This window comes from Amblyraja radiata, chromosome 37 (assembly GCF_010909765.2).
Source record: "Amblyraja radiata isolate CabotCenter1 chromosome 37, sAmbRad1.1.pri, whole genome shotgun sequence".
NCBI classification, from domain to species: Eukaryota; Metazoa; Chordata; class Chondrichthyes; order Rajiformes; family Rajidae; genus Amblyraja; species Amblyraja radiata.
Window position 1 is genome coordinate 15,008,756 of NC_045992.1, and position 23,285 is coordinate 15,032,040.

Consider the following 23,285-nt stretch of genomic DNA (forward strand, 5'->3'; position numbering starts at 1 on the left):
AGAGACCTGGGTTTGATCCTGACTACGGGTGCTGTCTGTACAGTATTTGTCCATTCTCCCCGTGACCACGTGGGTTTTCTCCGGGGGCTCTGCTGTCCTCCCGCACTCCAAAGACATACAGGTTTGAGGGTTAATTGGCTTTAGTAAAGTATAAAATGTCTCTACTTGTGTAGGATAGTGCGATTGTTACTGTAATCGCTGGTCGGCACAGACATAATGGGCCGAAGGGCCTGTTTCCACACTGTATCTCGAAAGTAAAAGTAAAAGTAAAGGCTTCCTCCCACACACCAAAGTCGTAAATTTGCTTCTGTGAAATGCAAAATGTCCCTAGTGTGTAGGATATTGCTAGTGTACGGGGTGATCAATGGTCAGCGCTGGCTCCGTGGGCCGACTGCCCTGTTTCCATAGTGTCTAAATGTGTGTCTAAATTCCCCACTTGCTAACCGTTAAAATAAGTTTGAATTACGACCGGTATCACCTACCTTGAAACAATAAGAATCCAATCTTGGATAGTAGTTGCCTCTGCTACCACCTTTGTTTTGCATTCGTTGCTTAGATCAAGGTATGATTGAATTTGGAAAATAGTATAACAGTTCTATATCTGACTGTCCCCGTCAAACCTTTATTTATCTCTGATTCGCACTCTTTCCATAACAGGATTTATTCTTTACAAGCAAAGACACAACAAGAAGTGACTCAAAGCAGTCAACCGTAAGAAAGACCAAATCCCATCAAATTCCAGTCTCCTTCTTTGACGATGATGAGGTAAATATATGTTCCATTTTGCAAAAAAATGCTTTTACTACCAGTGAGCATCCTTCTAATTGTGCAATTCTGTAAGACTAGTGTTGCATTCTTAATTGAATAATGTTCAGAGATGCTGGAAGGGGAGTTACGGGTTCAGGCTCTGCCTTTGAAGTTCAAAGTTTGAGCTCAAGTTGGCTACAAATTTGATCTGGCTTTGCAATCACCCTGCCTGGGAAAGAAATATGGCTTATCTCAGCGCTGTCATAGTCGTAGCAGGTTTGCAGAAAATTTTCACCGTGTTGAAAATCCAGCGGCGACCAGAAATAGGTATGCCTCTTTGTGCGACTACTCACGACCGTACAGGCGGCACCCCGCGGTCGCAGGGAGAAGATGGTGGGACAAGTTGGGTATGTTGGCTGCTTTTCCAATGCAGCGTGAGGTGTAGATGGAATCAATGGTGGGGAGCCCAGCCTGTGAGTAACTCTCTGCACTTACTTGTTCCCAAACCAATATATGACATTATCTGACAGTCTAGTTTCCATGGCGCATCTGTCGAAGTTTGTAAGCAAATGCAGATATGACGGATTTTCGAAGTCTCCTCAGGAATTAGAGGCATTGGTATGGTGCCTTGGCTTGGGTTGGTCCTTGAGAGATCGTTGGTAATAACATCAAGGAATTAGAAGCTCTCATCCATTGTATACCTTTGCTGTGTCATTTGTTCCACCACACCAAGTGTTCCAATTCAGATCATAGTATTTTACAAGGTTTATTTTGCAGATCTGAGTCTTTCTCGTGCTTTTGTCGATTACAATGAATCTAGAAAGCAAATATGATTCACGTGCAGAAAGATACTGGTATGGTTTAATTAAATAGCTGCATGCCCCCTGTATTCATGAGTTGCAGACATGCCTTCTGGCAATAACATAGTTGCTGGTACAGAATCTTTGCAGATTGCACAGGCTTCCCACTGGGCAGGATTTTACTGCGTTGGTTCGTTCTGGCAAGGTGGACACTTGTCGTCTCCATTGTGCGGGAATGCATGATGAATGTTGAGGCAGATAGATGGGTGGAAGAGCTTCCTCCAGCAGGACTGGTCCTACCTTCAGCTTGTGTTGGGTTTTCCCAGGGTGAACTCTTCGGTGCCATTTCTTCAAAGGAGAGTGCCGCATCGAAGAAATCTCAGCAGCAGACTGAACCCAAGGCTACACCCAGCAGTTTGAAACCCACTGGATTATTTGCAAGTGATGAGGTAAGGAGATTGGAAGATTTGCACACTCCTGCCATAAACCTGCGTCCAACTGGATTGCTGACATTTGGTAGAAACAAAGAACTGCAGATGCTGGTTTATACCAAAGATGGACACAAAGTGCTGGAGTAACTCAGTGAGTCAGGTAGCATCTCTAGAGGAATTGGATAGGTGACGTTTCAGGTCAGGACCCTTCTTCTGACTGAACAAGGGTCCTGACCTGAAACGTCACCTATTCCCCCAGAGATGCTGCCTGACTTGCTTAGTTAGTGCCTTTGTGCCTATCTTTGTTGATTTTTATTGTTCTTGAACTCGTGTTCAAATTCACTTTGTCCGCCACTATGGATCCACCAAGCTTTATTTCTGGAACTCGTCAAACTACCCTTTGTACGTTTCCCTCCATTTTTACATCCTCATTTATTCCCATTTTTGCTTTCTGACACCCCTTTCTCACTTTCCCTTGATTTCTTTCACTCACTTTTTCTTGCACCTACTTCTTTTGCCCTGCCTCATTTATCCCTTCCAGAGAATATCCAGTTTCCTTTCGAAAGTTGTTATTGAATATTTCCCCACTTAACCAGCACATTCCTGATTCAAACTGTGATTTTCTGAGAACTCTCCTCAATCTTTGAGTGAAAACAAGGAACTGCAGATCCTGGTTTACACAAAAGGATACAAAGTGCTGGAGTAACTCAGCGGGTCAGACAGTATCTCCGACCCAAAACCTTGCCTGTCCATATTCCCCAGAGATGCTGCCCGATCCGCTGAGTTACTCCAGCACTTTGTGTCCTTTTCAATCTTTGAGGTCTGGTCACTATCTTCGAGAATCTGTTCCATCCTGTTAAGCTCTCATGATTTTGAACGTTATCCCTTTAGTCACTGCACAATATCCCTGGACTCAGTAAATCTCCTCTGCACTCTCTCCAGTGGACTTGCAATTTCAGTTAAAGTTGCTGAAATTCCATGTTATTTTCTCCCTTGCCACACATATCAGTTCCCCAGCATCCAGAAATAATCCTGCAATATTTTTAGTCTTTAGGCTTGAGAGATACAGTGCGGAAACAGGCCCGTCGACCCACTGAGTCCACGCCGACCAACCATCACTAGCACTGTCCTACAAACAAGGGATAATTTACCTTTTTTTAACCAAAGTCTGTTAACCTACAAACCCGCACGTCTTTGGGATGTGGGAGGAAATCAGATCACCTGGAGAAAACCCACACGGTCACGGGGAGAACGTACAAACTCCGTACAAACAGCACCCGTAGTCAGGATGGAACTCGGGTCTCTGGCGCTGCAATGGCAGCAACTCTACCGCTGCGCCACCGTGCCGCCATTAACGTGCCACCCTTGTTTCACTCAACCCGTTTCCAGCACACCAACATCTAGCTCATTGATACTACAGGGACGGGTGGCTCATGTTGTTCTCACTGCAGGGTGACTGGCAAAGCCCGAGACGGCCTGCAGTGGAGCGTGTGGCGGAGGTCGAGGAGACATGGGCCTCGACAGGAAAGGACTTGGCACCAAAGGCTGCAGCAGCCCCGCAGGCAGTGAAGAAGGACAGAAGCCCTGGGAACGACTTGTTTGGCGTGACTGGAAAGGAAAGGTAGGTCCCGGGAATGTGCGTGTTTTTAACAGCACTTAGCTGAAGGTGGCAGGTCACCGTGAGAGTGACCCGACTCAGTCGTGGAAATGTAGCCTCTTGATTGATTGTAAACATATAAGATTATTAAGGGATTGGACACGCTAGAGGCAGGAAACATGTTCCTGATGTTGGGGGAGTCCAGAACCAGGGGCCACAGTTTAAGAATAAGGGGTAGGCCATTTAGAATGAAGATGAGGAAAAACTTTTTCACCCAAAGAGTTGTGAATATGTGGAATGATCTGCCTCAGAGGGCAGTGGAGGCCAATTCTCTGGATGCTTTCAAGAGAGAGTTAGAGAGAGCTCTTAAAGATAGCAGAGTCATGGGGATATGATGAGAAGGCAGGAACGGGGTACTGAATGTAGATGATTAGCCATGATCACAGTGAATGGCGATGCTGGCTCGAAGGGCCAACATCGCTGGCCCTTCGAGTAACTCAGCGGGACAGGCAACATCTCTGGAGGGAAGGAATGGGTGACGTTTCGGGTCGAGACCCTTCTTCAGACTGAAAGTCACGGGAAAGGGAAACGAGAGAAAAAGACGATGATGTAGAGAGATATAGAACAATGAATGAATGAATAAATTTATTGGCCAAGTATGTTCACATACAAGGAATTTGCCTTGGTGCTCCGCTCGCAAGTAACAACACAACATACAGTAAACAATTAAGAACAAAACATTATAGTTTAAACATGTGAATGAAATAAAATACTAGAGCAAATAGATATGTAAAAAAGTAACAATGATAAACATCACCCATTCCTTCTCTCCAGAGATGCTGCCTGTCCCGCTGAGTTACTCCAGCTTTTTGTGTCTATCTTTGGTTTAAGCCAGCATCTGCAGTTCCTTCCTACACCGGTAATAGTCTGATATAGATGAGGGGTTGGGGTTGTTAGGCAGATGGTGGACAAGAGCTAGGGGTGAACAGACTTGTGAGATAAAAGGATTGAAGAGTTGTGAATTGTGAAGCTAGAGGAAGGAATGTAGGGGGAGGGGAGAAATGGGTGCAAGTCAATATTTATACTGTTATGTTGTAAGCGACCCAAACAGAATATGTGGTCGTGTTCCTCATATTTTGTGTACATTTTGAGTAATATTTTGAATCCATTTAAACTATTCAGTTTGTTTTGAAACTGAAATTTCTGACCACCTCCCTGGGTTTCATTTGCAAATTTATTTTCCTTTTCTAGCCAAAATAAATCCCAGAAAGTTTCCCTTTTGTTTGGAGGAAATGAAGAAGATGATCTTTTTGCATCGAAGCCAGCAGCTGGCAAGCCTGCTGCCCAGGTAACAAGATATATGCTTTATGATGCCATTGACGGCAATTGATGTTGTGTGTCTTGCACTTGCGTACAGCCGAAACATAGTAAAAAATATTGTGAGCGCTTCATAGGAACCTCATCAAACCAATGTTGACAGTTGTACATAAATTAAAGCTGACGACCAAAAATTTGGTCTGGGTTGGGGTTTGAGGAGGAAAGAGATGGAGAGCTTGAGGGGAGAATTCCAAAGAGAGAAGAGGTGTCTGTGAGCAAAACCGGTCAATGATGGATTTAGGAATCTGCGCAAGGTTACAGAAAATAGAGGGCTTTTGGGGTGTAGGGGAGTACATTTCATCACAGGAGGGGGAGTTATAAAATGGAGCCATTGTTGAGCTGGAAGCTAATGTGGGTTGTAATAGAAATATGGAAACATAGAAAATAGGTGCAGGAGGACGCCATTCTGCCCTTCGAGCCAGCACCGCCATTCATTGTGATCATGGCTGATCGTCCCCTATTAATAACCCGTGCCTGCCTTCTCCCACAATCTGTAAGGGCGGGAAAACAGCCTTTTGTTGACTGGGCTCCCATTTGAGTGGTTGCATTTGTCTCAAGGTGAACGATGAGCGTGCAGGTGTGACGATGCACGGATCAACGGTTTTATGAATTTGCTCCTTTGGGAACGGAGAACAAAAATACAACAGAGACAAAGTGTGATTTTGGAGGACTGGCTGTTCTTCGGCACTTCCTTTTGTGCCGTTTATAACACATCCTCAGTCACCTCACACTGCTATTGCCATGCTTTCATAAGATCCAGGATCAAAGTAAGACCATTCAGCCCATAAAGTCTACTCTGCCATTCAATCATGGCTGATCTATGTTTCCCTATCTACTCCTCCATTCCCCGCACATCCATATGCCTATCTAAAAGCCTCTTGAATGCCACTGTTGTATCTGCCTCTTCCTCATAAGGCACTCATAAGGTTCATAAATTCTAGGAGCAGAATTAGACCACTTGACCCATCGTCCACTCCGCCATTCAATCATGGCTGATCTATCTTTTCATTCTCCTGCCTTCTCCCCTTAACCCCACACACCCGTACCAATCAAGAATCTGTCAATCTCCACCTTAAAAATATCCATTGACTTGGCCTCCACAGCCATCTGTTGCAATGAATTCCACAGATTCACCACCCTCTGACTAAAGAAATTCCTCCTCATCTCTTTTGTTTTGACAGAAGCCGGCCGTAGCTCCTCGTGGATCGACTGTGATTAAAAAAGCTGTGGAGAACAATTCTGTTGCATCAGATGGGAAGAGTCAAACGGAGCCAGTGTTGGACACCAAGAAGAGGCCGCCTGGTGCAGTCCCTCTGTTTGCTGGCATCGATGTTCTGGAGCAACAGAGAAAGACCAAGCCGGTACTTAACTCGGAGAGATACTAATCTGCTCATCGTACTTTATTGTCACATGCACCTAGACACAGTGATATTCCTTTTTTGCTTATAGTTTAGTTCAGTTCCGAGATACAGCGTGGAATCAGGCCCTTCAGCCCACCAATTCCACACTGACCATCGATCACCCGCTTGCACCAGTTCTATCTCCCCCACTAGGGGCAATTCACAGAACCCTGGGATGGCGGGACTGTCATATGAGGAAAGATTGAAAAGACTAGGCTTGTATTCACTGGAGTTTAGAAGGATGAGGGGGATCTTATAGAAACATATAAAATTATAAAAGGACTGGACAAGCTAGATGCAGGAAAAATGTTCCCAATGTTGGGCGAGTCCAGAACCAGGGGCCACAGTCTTCGGATAAAGGGGAGGTCATTTAAGACTGAGGTGAGAAAAACCTTTTCACCCAGAGAGTTGTGAATTTATGGAATTCCCTGCCACAGAGGGCAGTGGAGGTCAAGTCACTGGATGGATTTAAGAGAGAGTCTAGGGGCTAGTGGAGTCAAGGGATATGGGGAGAAGGCAGGCACGGGTTATTGATAGGGGACGATCAGCCATGATCACAATGAATGGCGGTGCTGGCTCGAAGGGCCGAATGGCCTCCTCCTGCACCTATTTTTTATGTTTCTAACCTACAATCCTGCATGGCTTTGGAATGTGGTTGGAAACCGGAGCACCTGGAGAAAACCCACGTGATCACAGAGAGAACGTACAAACTTCAGACAGACAGCACCCGTAAGGATCGAATCCGGGTCTCTGGCGCTGCGAGGTAGCAACTCTACCGCTGTGCCACTGTAGCCACTGTAGCGGGCCGTACACAAGAGTCGCCACGATTCTGGTGCCATCTTGTCACCCTTCAATTGTGTTGCCAGTTGAGTCCAGGCGACAGAAGGAATTTGACAATCTATAAGGGCGGGAAAACAGCCTTTTGTTGACTGGGCTGCCATTTGAGTGGTTGCATTTGTCTCGAGGTGAGAGAAGCTTCATTTGCAGCCTAGTTTTAAGGATTAGACATCTCACAATTGATATGAGGTTGATGGTGGGCCACCTCGAGCTGCAGCAAGTGGTTTGATCCAACCGAAGCTCAAGGCGGGTTAAGAGTTGGGATACTGGGGTCACAGACCAGAGTGGATAAGAGCACTAGTGTTCCTTCCCATGAGGATGGTTGTGTTGCCACAACAATGAGACCACCACAAGTTGGTGTGGGGTAGAGAGAACCATAACCACCAGAATAAATGTGTAGGAAAGAACAGCAGATGCTGGTTTAAATCAAAGATAGACACAAAATGCTGGAGTAACTCAGCCGGACAGGCAGCATCTCTGGAGAGAAGGAATGGGTGACGTTTCGGGTGGACACCTTTCTTCGAGACCCTGAATCTCTGGATGGGTCTCGGCCCGCAACCTCACCCCTTTCCTTCTTGCCAGAGATGCTGCCTGTCCCGCTGAGTTACTCCAGCATTTTCTGTCTACCGCCGCAATAAACGTCACTTCTTTTGTTCCTTCCAGTTGAACTCAAATGGTGTAACTTCCCCGGGAGATGACGTTCCGTCTAAACCAAGTCCCCCTGCTCTGCTGGAGGAAGTGCAGAGCAATCGTAAATCGGTGGTCAGTCTGTTTGAGGGTGAAGAAGATGAGAGCGTGGAGGTCACAACTGACCCGGGTAATCAAGATCGCGACGAAAAGGTAAACCGCAGAACTGGTTCCTCGCTAACGTCCAGAAATGGCGTTTCACAATTGGGAACAGTCCTTTTCACCCAGAGTTGTGAATATGTGGAATTCTTTGCCTCAGAAGGCAGTGGAGTCCGATTCACTGGATGCATTCAAAGAAGAGTTCAATAGAACTCTTGGGGCCAGAGGAATCAAGGGATGTGGGGAGAAGGCAGGAACGGGGTTCTGATTGTGGATGATCAGCCATGATCACATTGAATGGCGGTGCTGGCTTGAAGGGCCGAATGGTTTCCTCCTGCACCTATTGTCTATGGGTTTTTTTTCTGCAGCTTGCTGAGAGCGGTACAAGTACCAGAGTGTTTCAAGATGAGGAGTTGCTCTTCAGTCACCACCAGCAGAAGGACAATGACCCAGATGTTGACCTCTTCGCAGATGCTCGAAAACCAGAGGTTAGTCTGAACTTCATTGGTGTTGATGTCTATTAGCTATCACCAAGAACAGTGTCAATATTAGAAGGTAGATAAAAATGCTGGAGAAACTCAGCGGGTGAGGCAGCATCTATGGAGCAAAGGAAATTAGATATCACCTAGAACAAGTGCGTTGTATTTATAATGTTGGGACTTTCCTACAGTTGAAGTTTAGTTTAGAAACACAGTGTGGAAACTGTATTACAGTGTGGCCTTCCACCCACTTGGTCCACACCAGCCAGTGATCACTCCATGCAGTAGCACCATCCTACACACTAGGGATAATTTACAGTTTTACCAAAGCCAATTAACCTTCTTGTACCCTTCAAGCCCAAAGTTTGTTTTCAATGTTAGTCTTAATTTGGCCTTAAAGGCCTGTTGTCCTAGCGGTGGCACTGAGTCGGAGGAGTTACAGGGGGTTGTCCGACAAGGTGATGTGTCCATGTCTTCTACCGCTGATCTGCCGTTCCGTGCCACTTCAGGCCGTGCCAGATCGATACATTCGGCCACTTGGGGCGGTGTCCGATCTGATGAAGGGCCAGGCTGCTTCACAACCTCCAGCAGCCCACTCTGCTGCCTCCACCACTCTGAAACCTCATCAGCATCGGCCCGTGGAGACGCCGTCCCTCCCTCACCACTGGCCATCGCTCGGCCTCCCTGCCCCCGGGTGTCTCACTACGCTTGCCACTCCAGTAGGAGAGCAACTTGAAAGGAAGAAAAATAAACATCCCCACGAATGAGAGACATCCCAAGGTCCTGTAAACCTTGGGTTTAACTTTTTCACACAAAGGGTGGCGGGTGTAGGGAACAAGCTGCCAGGGGAGGTACTTGAGGCTGGAACTATCCCAAAGTTTAAGAAACAGTTAGACAGGTACATGGATAGGACAAGTTTGGAGGGATAAGGACCAAGCGCAGGCAGATGGGACTAATGTAGCCGGTGGGACATTGTTGGCCGGTGTTGTAAGTTGGGCCGAAGGGCCTGTTTGCACACTGTATCACTCTATGACTCTATGATTCTAAACCAGTTAGGCACTTCAAGCTGTAGGAAGGGTGGATTGGAGCATGTGACTGTCCTGATGCTAAGGATATGAACGAGCTATCAAAACCTTAACTTTTGCATACACCTTCGGTAACTTGGAATGTAAATGCCGCCAATTGGACACCCTACCAGTGTGTTTTCAGCATTTTTTAAACTCAGCTGTAAATTTTTGGAGAGGCTATAATGAAATCTGGGGGAATGCAGCAGCCAGAATTTGGGCATTTGTTGACTTCCTGGCTTTATATTTGGACATAAGCACCCAATGTGATGGGCCGTGTGAATGAACATGTTGAATGCCAGTAGATCACTGCCCATTATTGGGAAGGGAGCTCCATAAATGCCAGGATTTGTGTTCGCATCAAATGCAAACAAAGGCCCTCCTGCCTGTCTGTCTCATTTCCTCAAATGCCTGTCCTGAAAGTAGCTACATGTGATCCAGCTGGATGAAGGATAACTGGGTGTACATGTTGCTGTTCTCTGAAAGTTCCCATGAAAAGATGCATTGCCAACTTGAATACGTGCCTGAACGTGGAGCTTGAAGGAGAAGAGGTTCTCAGCTCACCATGTGGTCGCAGTGATCGCCATCAGTCCTTGCTCTTCCCAATACAATCCCACCTCTGATAAACTACCCTAGGACCACTACTGATTCATAGTCTGATGCCATCCAAAAGGAACAACAACCGATCGACTGGAGATATTCAGTGAGTCGAGCAAAATCTACAGGTGGAGTGGAATGGGCAGTGCTTTGAGTCTCAACCCTGCATCAGGGCCGTTAGCTTCAACCCAAAACATTGGCCATTCCTTTCAGATGCTGCACGAGCTGCCGAACTATTCCTGCAGATTGTCTGCAGCTTCAGGTTCCAGCATCTGCAGCCTCTTGTGTTCCCATCTCAATGGAGCTGCCAGGTGACCTTGGACACCATAACACCATTTAAGGTCTGTTTACATTCTCTTATGGAGTCAGTCATACAGCATGGAAACAGGCCCTTTGGCCCAACTTTCCCACACCAACCAACATGCCCCTTCTACACTAGCCTGCTCAACCCCTCCCTATAGCTCAGGCCCTCGAGTCCTGGCAACATCCTTGTAAATCTTCCCTGAATCCTTCGCAGTTTGATCCCGTTGTTCACATTCTCTCGACCCCGAACCAACTTGTGAATTCGGCAACCAAAATGTAGACGTAGTGCTCACTTCGGTTGTTAGTTTACCAAATTGTGAACATGCTGTAAAATGTTTGTGTGAGCGATCGGGTTATAGCTTACCGAGGATTTACAAATAGTAGAATGAAAAGAAAAATATAAAAGGCTCCGTTCGTGCCTCTTGACCCTGTGCTTGTGTTGCAGGTTAAAAAAACAGACATGAAACTTCCTATTAACCCTCCACTGTCACCTCGTGCCAAGGCAGTGGAGCATCCCAGCCACGACCTCTTCGATACAACTGACAACTTGTTTAGCAGCACCAAGGTATTAACAAAGAGGGAAGCGAAACGATTGGAAAGTAAAGTATTCAATGTTGGGCATGCAAGTGTTGGAATCTATGTTGGGACAAAGGGAAAAAATGGAAGCTTTGTCAGGCTTATTCCCAGCAGTGGTACTGGCCAGCCAAAGACAAACAGCAATAAAACTAGTTTATAGAAGGCACTGAAAACACTTGGGATCAGGCAGTGTCTGTGGAAAGATAAGTCTGTAACATCTTGCATCTAAGCTCCCTCTAACAGAGTTGACAGGTCCCTTGACAATCACATCTCTGTTCTCTCTCTCTCTCTCTCTCTCTCTCAAGGATAGACTTCCCTTCATCCTAGAAACATAGAAAATAGGTGCAGGAGTAGGCCATTCGACCCTTCGAGCCTGCACCGCCATTCAATATGATCATGGCTGATCATCCAACTCAGTATCCTGTACCTGCCTTCTCTCCATACCCCCTGATCCCTTTAGCCACAAGGGCCACATCTAACTCCCTCTTAAATATAGCCAACGAACTGGTCTCAACTACCTTCTGTGGCAGAGAATTCCAGAGATTCACCACTCTCTGTGTGAAAAATGTTTTCCTCATCTCGGTCCTAAAAGATTTCCCCCTTATCCTTAAACTGTGACCCCTTGTTCTGGACTTCCCCAACATCGGAAACAATCTTCCTGCATCAAGCCTGTCCCACCCCTTAAGAATTTTGTAAGTTTCTATAAGATATCCCCTCAATCTTCTAAATTCTAGCGAGTACAAACCGAGTCTATCCAGTCTTTCTTCATATGAAAGTCCTGACATCCCAGCTGCCCCATTCAGTCGCTTTATCCGTTGCGTCCACAATATTCCACCACCAGGAACATTCCCCTCCCCATCTCCCCCAGCATTTAAAATGGGACCAATCCCTCCTCCTCTCTGGTCTACATTTTCCTCCCCAACTCCTTTTATGACATCTCGTACAACTTTGTTTTCTCTTTCATATTTGTCACATCGGGACCCAGACAGTCTAAACTATTATTCCCATGCCCTTCTTCCCATCAATTTAATGGCAGCACAGTGCTGCAACTGGTGTCTCTGTGATTGTCGGAACATCCGACGGGACTAAAACGAAGATGCCTTTTGTGTTTTTCCTGACAAGATCATTTTGTATATATAATGTCTTTTAGACAAAATCTATATGTGTCCACGTGAATGAGCTAAGAGTTGATTGCCATGTACCTGTATATGTTTCGAGATATAGTGTGGACACAGGCCCTTCGGCCCATCGAGTCCACGCCAACCACCAATCCCCAGTGCACTAGTTCTATGTTATCCCACATTTACATTCTACACAATAGGGGAAATTTACAGAAACCAATCACCCTGCCAACCTGCATGTCTTTGGGGTGTGGGAAGAAATCGGAGCACCAGGAAAAAACCCACGTGGTCATAGGGAGAAAGTACAATCTATACAGACAGCACCCGTAGTAAGGATCGAACCTGGGTCTCTGGTGCTGTGAGGCAGTGATTCTCCGCTGTGCCACTGTGCTGCACTGATTTTTCAATTTAGTATTTTTTAATCATTGTATTCATATTTCATTGGAGTTATAGAGTAAGAAAACAGACTGTTAAAGCTTTAATTTTTTATTTTACATGAAGCCATCGTCTGCCAAATCACCCCCATCCTTATCCAATATCTTTGAAGACAAAGGAGATGACGATCTCTTCGATGCTGTATCTAAGAAGCCACCCGTGACACCCACGGTAAGCATTGGTGTTTCCAAACATATGAAACAAAAGCAGAAGTACTGGAAGAACTTGGCCACTCAGGCAGCATCTGTGGAAAGAAAAAAACAGTTCATGCCTAGGGTCAGAAATCGGGGAAGAGTGAAGGGGTGTCAGTTTCCAAAGCAGAATGGGTTGGGGAACAGGAATGAAACACGACATGTTGTCTTCCTTATTGAGAATATCAGAATGCCTTATCAGAGTCCCCGAGATCTGTTCCTCCAGCAGAGACAGATTGGGGCCACATAGTGATGCAGCAGTCGAGCTGCTGCCTGACAGTGCCAGTAAAACTAGGTTTGACCCTGACTACATGTGATGTCTGTATGGAATTTGTACATTCTCCCTGTGACCGCGTGGATTTTCTCCGGGTGCTCTGGTTTCTTCCCACTTCCCAAAGTCATAGGTTAATTGGCTTTGGATAAAATTGTAAATTGTCCCTAGTGCGTTGGATAAGGTTGGTGCTTGTGTACGGGGGTGGTAGTTGGTTGGCGCGGACTTGGGCCGAAGGGCCTGTTTCCGCATTATATCTTTAAAGTCTCAAGAGACTTTGGAAAGTTTGGAAACTTTGTAGATTGCTTAAGACAGATAAGGTGACAATTAGGTAATTTAAAGAAATGCGAGCAGAATGAATGTGCAGATGCTGTCTGACTCACTGAGTTCTTCCAGCAGTTTGTTTATTGCTCAAGATTGCAGCAGCATCTGCAGTCTCTTGTGTCTCAATGAAGTTTGAGAAAGGGACATAAGTGTGATCCTGTATTGGGAAACTATATTTTGCTCTCTCATCATTCCTTGATTTTTTTCCCCCCTCCCTCCACAGAGACTCGCCAATACGGGTCCCACTAAAACTAAAGGACCTTCCTCTCGGATTGGAAAACTCCAAGTAACGTTTTTGTAATTTATTTCCAAGATGAATGAAATTCTTCTGTGTCACTTTGGACACTTCTGCTCTCTGCAATCTCTTTGTCTCAGCGATGCCTCCTGTTGGTGCTGATCAGTATTTTTCAAGAGCTTCCAGACAGGTGTCAAATGCGCTTTCAGCAACAGCAGCTTAGAGTAACCTAGTTCCCAACCTATCCAAGTCACCCAGCAGCCTCATAGCATCCTCATCGCAGCTCACGCTGCCACCCAGCTTTGTGTCATCTGTAAACTTGGAGATGTCACATTTAATTCCCTCGTCTAAATCGTTAATATATATTGTAAATAACTGGGTTCCCGGCACCGAGCCTTGTGGCACCCCACTAGTCACTTTCTGCCATTCTGAAAAGGACCCGTTAATTCCTATTCCTTGCTTCCTGTCTGCCAACCAGTTCTCTTCTTTTTGCACAGCCTAAAGTTGGAGGTCAACTTGTTCTATTTGATCTATTTGTTTGTGCACGTCGGGTTGATTGCATTAGTCGGAACAGGGTGGACCACGTGAAGGTTGCAATCTTCCACCCCAACCAGTTCTCTATCCATGTCAATACCCTACCCACAATTCCATATGCTCTAATTTTGCACACTAATCTCTTGTGTCGGACCTTGTCGAAGGCGTTTTGAAAGTCCAGATACACCACATCCACTGGCTCTCCCTTATCCATTCCACTTGTTACATCCTCAAAAAATTCCAGAAGATTAGTCAGGCATTATTTCCCCTTCATAAATCCATGCTAGCTTTGACTGATCCTGTCACTGCTTTCCAAATGCGCTGCTATAACATCTTTAACAATGGACTCAAGCATCTTCCCCACTAACAATATAAGGCTAATCTATAATTCCTTGTTTTTTTCTCTCCCTCTCTCCCTTCTCCCAGTCGTCCGGTTTGCTGCTTCCTCTGGCCAATTAATATGCCTTTTCCTTGAATTTAACACTATCCTTGATTTCCCTCGTTACAACGTGGGTAGGATAGTATTAGTGTATGGTGTGGTCACCACTGACTCAGTGGGCCGAAGGGCCTGTCTCTGCTCTGTATCTCTAAACTATAGATGAGGAAGCATTTGTTTTGGATCATGATAGGAAATTAAAAATTGAGAATCATTGATATTCTGCACCTCGCAATGGTGCAGAGGTACATTGTTGAGTGTATTCAAGGCTGAGGTGCTGGAGGACAGAAAGAATCAGGGGAAAGAGAAAGGAAAGTGGGTGAATGCCAATGTGGGTTTGAGATGGCTTGTACGTCTTACAGTGTGAAGTTTTATTGACAGCAAAGTAGCACCAAACACTGGTTAACTTTGTAAACTCCTTCACCAACGAATGTAACAGCATGCTGCAGTGCTGGGTGCATGAAGGACCACGGGCTTTATAACCAAGCTTCCACACTCTGCTATTGAATATCAAAACGGTGTCAAATCTTCCCTGCATTAAAACTAACAGCACTTCAGTCTGCTTTTAACTGCACAGCGATATCAGTGTGCTCATGCCGGGCTAATTTCCTTTCTTGCCACTAACTTGCGGCTTGGAGTTCATATCATGGCCCCAATTTCCATCCTATTTGTCTCTTTGTAGGCAAACCTCGCCATCAATCCAGCCAGCCTCCTGCCGGGAGCCGGGCCGAAATTTGATGGGGTTGTACCTGGGACAGCATCACCTGCGTCTCCACCGACTCTCTCCCGGAACCTCGCCACCGGGTCCGAATCATCTACTGGTGAAGGCGTCTGTGTGAGTTTCAATCAACCAGTCCAGGTGGATCCTTTGTGCAGTGTTAATAAGGTAAGATCAGATGACTTTTAAACCATTTGCTATAACCACTATAACCAATTATCCCAACAACTTGTCTTTGGCATCTGGTAAGGAAGGAAACCGAAGCACCCAGAGGAAACTTGCACAGTCATGCAGAAAATATGCAACCTTGAGGGTATTCGGGATGATCTTGTTTTAGTTTAGAGACACAGCATGGAAACAGTCCCCTCAGCCCATTGAGTTCACATTGACCACACATTCACACAAGTTCTATGTTATCCCACTCTTCCTACACATTGGGGGCAATTTACAAATTAACCTACAAACCAGCCCGTTTTTGGGATGTGGGAGGAACCCAGCGCACCCGGCGGAAACCCACGTGGTTACAGAGAGAATGTGTAAAGACCACACAGACAGCACCCAAGGTCAGGATCGAGCCTGGGTCTTTGGTGCTGTGAGGCAGCAGCTCTACAGCTGCACCACCGTGCCATCTGTAAGGATCTAAGGAAGTAATCTGAAATGTGAAAGACAAATGTTATGAACTGCACACATAAGATGCCAAAAGTAGTAACTTTCAGCATAATAAATTTTTTTAATAAGAGAAACTATAATCTAATAGAGAGAAAAAGACAAAAAAATAAATAACAAATAACAAGATTGTGGAGATAGATCCAGGAGATGTTGAGTATAACTATTCATCCAATCCCAAATCTCCTCCGCCTACGCCGCATCTGTTCCCAGGATGAGACATTTCATACCAGGGCATCGGAAATGTCCTCGTTCTTCAGGGAACGGGGATTCCCCTCCGCCACCATAGATGAGGCTCACACCAGGGTCTCATCCATACCCCGTAACACTGCTCTCTCTCCCCATCCCCGCACACGCAACAAGGGCAGAGTCCCTCTGGTCCTCACCTTTCACCCCACCAGCCGGCAAATACAACACATAATCCTCCGCCATTTCCGCCACCTCCAACGTGACCCCACCACTCGCCACATCTTCCCATCTCCCCCCATGTCTGCCTTCCGCAAAGACCGCTCCCTCCGCAACTCCCTCGTCAATTCTTCCCTTCCCTCCCGCACCACCCCCTCCCCGGGCACTTTCCGTTGCAACCGCAAGAAATGCAACACCTGTCCCTTCACCTCCCCCCTCGACTCCATTCAAGGTCCCAAGCAGTCGTTCCAGGTGCGACAAAGGTTCACCTGTATCTCCTCCAACCTCATCTACTGCATCCGCTGCTCTAGATGTCAGCTGATTTACATCGGTGAGACCAAGCGTAGGTTGGGCGATCGTTTCGCCGAACACCTCCGCTCAGTCCGCAATAACCTACCTGACCTCCCGGTGGCTCAGCACTTCAACTCCCCCTCCCATTCCCAATCCGACCTCTCTGTCCTGGGTCTCCTCCATTGCCAGAGTGAGCAACAGCGGAAATTGGAGGAACAGCACCTCATATTCCGTCTGGGGTCCTTGCGTCCTTATGGCATTAACATTGAATTCTCCCAATTTGGCTAGCCCGTGCTGTCTCCTCCCCTTCCTTAACCCTCTAGCTGTCTCCTCCCATCCGCCCGCCCTCGGGCTCCTCCTCCTCCTCCCTTTTTCCTTCTTTCTTTCCCCACCCCCCATCAGTCTGAAGAAGGGTTTCGGCCCGAAACGTCGCCTATTTCCTTCGCTCCATAGATGCTGCTGCACCCGCTGAGTTTCCCCAGCAATTTTGTGTACATCCAATCCCAAACTCAGGTTTCATCCCTGATTTTGTGTTAAACCAATTCACTTTTTTAAAAATTCAATAAATGGAGACCATATTCTAACAAATAATTCTGGTTTGTCAATTAAAACAAATCTTATTTTTTCCAAATGCAAGGTCTCAGTCATTTCTGTAATCCACATTTTAATTATGGGGGCTGCTAGTTTTTTCCAAAATTTTAGTAATAATTTTTTCGCAGTTAACGATAATAATAAGTATAAAAATATGACACTTATTATTGATGATGAGGTCGGAGATTAAATAGGTGGGAATAATTGGAGCATTCAGTACTTTGTATTTGTATGAAGGGTGTTGGTGCCTGTATAATATACAGTAAACCCTCATACAACAGACCAGGGGGGGGACGGGGGCTGGTGTCTGTTATTGCCGATTGTCCACTATCACAGAGTGAGGGGGGGGGGGGGAGGAAAGAAATGCGGTATTGAGGGGGTGGGGGGGGGTTAAACCAGTGGGAATTCACAGGCCGGGGAGCCGCAGAGACCCCGGCCCCACACGCGGTACACCGAGGACGGGCCCGGTGCTCACACCATCCTCATGCCACTCGCTCTCTCTGCTCCCACAACCGGGAGCCCTCGCAACGAGGCACCAGCTCTCTGGTGCAAGCAGGGGGGGGGGGGAAGCAACGGGAGCCTCTGTCCACTAGAACCGAAATCAGACTTGTCTTAATTGACAAACCAGAATTATTTGCTAGAATATTGTCTCCATTTATAGATTATTTGAAAGGGTAAATTGGTCCAGCACGGAAGCATGACTGAAACTTGAATCCAAGATTAGATGAATAGTTACGTTTTATAACATACAGACCTATCTCCTAAGCTGTATTATTGGTAATTTATTTTATTTTTTCATTCTTTTGTTTTCCTTTCTTTCTATCTATAAATAAAAATAAACAATAAACAATTAGAAGCGGTGTTAATATATAATTGATAAATGAGGAGGAAGCCAGCGCCATTTTGATAGCTGGGACCCCAGCTACGAACAACATGTGGTGATAAACAAAGTGTGTTTTGGTTTTGATTACGATATGTATATGCTTCTAATAAAAAATATTATATAAAAAAAAGAACCGAAATCCACTGCATAGAGGTCCGTCATTGCGAGTGTTTGCTGTACTCTACCTAACAAAGAGTACCGTTGAGCTTTGTCTGCTGTGGGTCACATTCCTGGCTAAAGGGTTGACTGGTAACCCCTTCCTGTTCTTGCAGAGTCGTGCACGAGTATCGAGGCGACGTCGGCCACCAACGAGAGAGGCCCGGCGACTGGCAGCACAGCAGTCTGCGGAGGTGGACGAGACAGACCAGGGATCAGAAACATGCGGGGCTTCGGTAACCAAGAGCGTTCCACAGAAGGTCCCGGCGCACACTCCCAGCCCAGACACGACCCCTACTGCAGTATTATCCTTGTCGTTCAAAAGTTCCCCAGAGAATGATGCTGACCCCCTCTCTGCCACCGTCGTAAACCCCCAGTCTGATCTCATTAGTTCAGGCGATTCATTCAGTTCCAGCCCGGTGCTGGGTCTGCCCGCTCCAACAGTGGCCAGAAAGGACTCCTTACCGAAGAAGGACCCAGTCCAATCAATCTTCACACCGAGCGACGATGACCTATTCCGGTCAAGTAAACAAACCATGAAGAGACCGAAACCTGCTGCTTTCCTCAAAGAGGAAGATGGTGAAGACCTTTTTGGAACATCGATATTGGAGAAAACTAAACCGCCAACAAAGACATCAAAATCGATCGACATCTTTGAGGTGACACTTTTATGTTAAAAATAGACTGATTGGGACAGCACGGTGGCGCAGCGGTAGAGTTGCTGCCTTACAGCGCCAAAGACCCGGGTTCAATACCAACTACGGAGGTTGTACGCTTTCCGTGTGACCGCATGGGTTTTCTCCGGGTGCTCCGGTTTCCTCCCACACTCCAGACGTACGGGTTTGTAGGTTAATTGGCATAGATAAATTGTGAAATTGTCCCTGGGGTGTGTAGGTTACTGCAAATGGTGATCACTGGTCAGTGCGCGACTTGATGGACCGAAGGGCCTGTTTCCGCACTGCATCCCTAAAGGTGTTTTATCTACCAAAAATCTGGGGCGATTCCAGAAGATTAGAAACCACAGATGTATTATTAATATTGTGGAGGAGGAGAGATAGAAAGCGAGAAATTAAGTCAGTTTGTCATTTGGAAAATGCTGGAACCTATTGTTAAAGAAGAAAAATAGCAGGGCAGTGTGGAATACAGGACAATCGAGCAGGCTCGATGAAAGGGAAATGTTTGAATTTTCTCAAGTACTTTTGAGGATGTAACAAGCAAGATGCATAAAGGGGGACCTGTAATATAGTAAATGGAACCTATTTAGACTAGAGATACAGCGTGCAAACAGGCCAACCGAGTGCACGCTGACCAACAATCACCCCTGCACTAGCATGATCCTACACACTAGGTACACTTTACAGAAGCCAATTCATTTACAAACCTGAACGTCTTTGGAATGTGGGGGGAATCCGGAGCAACCCACATGTTCACAGGGAAAGCCTACAAACTACAGACAGCACCTGTAGTCAGGATCAAACCCAGTTTTTATTTAAGCTACAGCATGGAAACAGGTCTTTCAGCCTAGAGTCCACGCTGATCACCCGGGCACACTAGTTTTATGTTGATCCACTTTTGCACCCAATCCCTACACACTCGTGGCAGTTTGCAGCTGCCAATTCACCTACAGGCCCGCACGTCTTTGGGATGTGGGAGGAAACCGGAGCACCCGGAGGAAACCCGCACAAACTCCACACAGACTGTAATCGCGGTCGGGATTGAACCTGGTTCTCTAGCGCTGTGAGGCAGCAGCTCTACTGTGGTGCACGAAAAAGAATGTGCTTGTGTTGGAGGAGGTGCAAAGGTGTTTGACCCCTAGAAAGATGCGATTGACATATGAAGGGAACTTGGGCATGTACACACTGTTCATAAAAAATGATCATTTGATCTGAATTTGAGGGGGAGTGACAGGAGAGAATGTTTCCTCTATTGGGAGTATCTCAGACTCAGGAGCATAGTTTTAGAATAAGGGATCATCCTTTTATTTCAAGGATGAGGAAAGCGTTTGTCTGCGTTGTGACACTGGAATTCTGTGAATCAGAGAGCTGAGGTGGGATTGTTCCAGGTAACAACCTTTTATAATCCATACCTTTTCCAATCATGGTCATTGTTCTGTTTTCCTGATGGACACTGCCAGGTGTATGAATTGCGAGGGTGCAGAGGATAATGGAGAAAGAGCAGGTGAATGCTGTTGATCCCAAGTCTGCTCACAATATTCCAATGCCCCATTAAACATTAAGCAGGCATTACATCCCTGCTTTTACATTCTCGACCTAGTTTAGCGGACTCACTGATGGGCCTCCTTCCTCAAGATCCCCCAAGTCCCATTGACAGATGGGTTTTGTTTGTCTACCTTCACCAGTCGAGGTCCTTTGATCCAGAGATTAGATCCTAAATCACATTTCAGTCCTTTGATGCCTCGCTAAAAGTCTGTTTTAGGACCAAGGACATGTCGACTTTAAGATCCCAGGTTAGGGAGGCATGGTGGTGCAGCAGTACAGTTGCTGCCTTACAGCACTGGAGAGCCAGGTCTGATCCTGACTACGGGTGCTGTCTGTACAGAGTTTGTACGTTTTCCCCGGGACCGCGTGGATTTACTCCAAAGATCTTCGGTTTCCTCCGCTAATTGTAAATGTAAAGTTCCACCTAGTGTGTGTAGAATAGTGTTAGTGTGCAGGGATCGTGGGTCGGTGTGGGCCGAAGGGCCTGTATCCGTGCTGTATTCTAAACTAAACTAAAAGTGTTTAAGTGTTAAAAATGCTTACTAAAATAAGTTTAAATGAATGTTGCGAACTGTCTGCGAGCCAGAATGAGCTAAACACTCTGATTAATGATGCAGCTCTGACAGAACACACTCTGATTAATGATGCAGCTCTGACAGAACACAAGTTTGTCTGCTGAAAGCTCTTTTATTTTTCCTTTGTGTCAGGATGATTTGTTTGCCACAGAATCTGTCACCGTAAACAAGAAGAAAAACGAGGGGAGCACTGACCTGAACCTCTTCGATGACAACGTCGATATATTTGCTGACATAAAAATAGCGCCAAAAGAGAAGAAGAGCAGGAAAAAGATCGAGACCAAGTCTATATTCAACGATAATATGGGTACGTAGCTACTGCATGAGGGAAGAACCGCACCCTGGATCCACAGTGGAACTGTTCTGCAAAGAATTATGCGCTTGCCTCTCTGAAGCAGTGATCTGGTTCATTCAAAGCTTATGATCCACTCAGCCCAGGATAGTTTCTCTTGACGCTACATTTCAGAAGTTTCTAAATGCTCAAGTCCAGCTTTTAGACTTTAGGGATGTCTATGTGTTCCCAGCTTTTCTGTTTTATATTCCTTGCTATTGATGTTATTATATCTGTACTGCTAGGGAAAACTGAGTTAATTTCCTACTTTGAATTTATAAGCCCCTATTAAGCAAATGGAATGAATAAACTTAGGGTTTCATGTAATTTAAAATAACATAAATAAATAGCATATGTTTCTATTTTTTCTAGTTTCTTTCTTGGAAAGTGAGGCAGGATGATGGAGCTAATGTTACTGGCCACTGTGTTTAACTGAACAGTGTAAAGGGGCAGTACAGCTGGAAGCCCCTTGCTTTCCCTCCCCTGCACCTCTTGTGCATCTTTCCATCCACAAACATTGTTTCGAGATGTTGAAGTCTAGTCCCGCAGGGCATGTATTCTCATCTGAGTCGCTGCTGTCTTTCTATTTCAGATGATATTTTTGCTTCCACCTCATCCTCAACCAGTGCCAAGAAACAGTTCAAACCCAAGACCAAATCAAACCAGGCCGCCGTTCCGACCAGCGCCCCAGAAGGCAAAGCCGCTGACATTTTTGACGATCCTTTGAATGCTTTTGGACCGTAGGTTTCAAGTGTAAAAACACTGCTGGAGTTCCTGGGAGGGAGAGGAGTGAGCAACAATTCTGCTAGACCGAGGCGGCGTCCTGTTGCTCCAATGAGGACATTCTAGGCTTAAATGTCACGGCTAAATGTTAAAGTATCATGGGACCTCAATGCTGATACATGGGGGTAATTGCCTTGCAGTTTTCAACACTTTATACTTATTTCTGTTTGGTCTCCTGACTTTGACATGCTCCATTTTTCTCTGTTTGATCATGACGCCTTAATTATTAAGTTTAATAAGGAACTGCAGATGCTGGAAAATCGAAGGTAGACAAAAATGCTGGAGAAACTCAGCGGGTGAGGCAGCATCTATGGAGCGAAGGAAATAGGCAACGTTTCGGGCTGAAATGTTGCCTATTTCCTTCGCTCCATAGATGCTGCCTCACCCGCTGAGTTTCTCCAGCATTTTTGTCAGCCATAATTATTAAGCCTTGCTTTATCTTCACCTTGTAGTAACGAGAATGCTTCTCTCTTGAGGCTGATAACGGAAGGAAAGTGTTATTATTTTGAATGAATAGAGAGCACTGAATCTAGTAACCTTGGATCATTGAATTTTATTAAATTAATTCTTTTGTACATTGTGATATTAGGTTTGAGATTGCTACTTTCATGAACAATGGCCCATATTTTAAGGTAGGCATTCTCTATGACCAGTGCAATATAATGTAAATAGAATTCTAAACTTAAGGACGTGCTCTGTAAGTGAATCAGTAGCCGGCTTGCAAAGGCATCGGGCATTTGTGGAAGTCAGTGTGTGGATCGTTAAGTTGCCGTTGCACCTGTTACATCCACATTGAGGCCTTTGGCTGTTCCTTAGTGTTTGGAACTGTTCTGAAAAATGAAAATGCACGGTGAACAAAACATTGAAATAAAGATATATTACTTCAGCAGCTTTCAGGAGGTGGTTTCTTGCTCTTTGGGATTAGTTTAGTTTAGAAGAGATGCATCGCAGAAACAGGCTGTTCAGCCCACCGAGTCCGCACCGACCAGCGATCCCCGAACACTAACACTATCCTACACACACTAGGGAAAATTTACATTTATACCAAGCCAATTAACCAACAAACTTGTACGTCTTTGGAGTGTGGGAGGAAATCGAAGATCTCGGAGAAAACCTGCGCAGTCAC

General features: G+C 45.8%; 1 protein-coding gene across 6 annotated transcripts in view; it reads left to right on the plus strand.

Moving 5' to 3' along the window:
* The window catches only part of LOC116966468 (WASH complex subunit 2-like), a 67,926-nt gene extending 44,878 nt beyond the window's left edge, over positions 1–23,048 (plus strand). For 5 of the 6 annotated variants that reach the window (XM_033012735.1, XM_033012736.1, XM_033012733.1 and 2 more), the window contains 14 exons: positions 658–765; positions 1,874–1,996; positions 3,430–3,599; positions 4,827–4,923; positions 6,134–6,313; positions 7,853–8,029; positions 8,344–8,463; positions 10,864–10,983; positions 12,617–12,721; positions 13,560–13,622; positions 15,224–15,427; positions 18,368–18,910; positions 21,178–21,352; positions 21,969–23,048. In XM_033012735.1, the coding sequence (XP_032868626.1) occupies positions 658–765; positions 1,874–1,996; positions 3,430–3,599; positions 4,827–4,923; positions 6,134–6,313; positions 7,853–8,029; positions 8,344–8,463; positions 10,864–10,983; positions 12,617–12,721; positions 13,560–13,622; positions 15,224–15,427; positions 18,368–18,910; positions 21,178–21,352; positions 21,969–22,120 (2,337 nt within the window). In that variant the 3' untranslated portion in view covers positions 22,121–23,048. The remainder of the gene's footprint in view (positions 1–657; positions 766–1,873; positions 1,997–3,429; positions 3,600–4,826; positions 4,924–6,133; positions 6,314–7,852; positions 8,030–8,343; positions 8,464–10,863; positions 10,984–12,616; positions 12,722–13,559; positions 13,623–15,223; positions 15,428–18,367; positions 18,911–21,177; positions 21,353–21,968) is intronic. The other variant, XM_033012738.1, reaches the window with a different exon arrangement.
* The last annotated feature ends 237 nt before the right edge of the window (positions 23,049–23,285 follow it).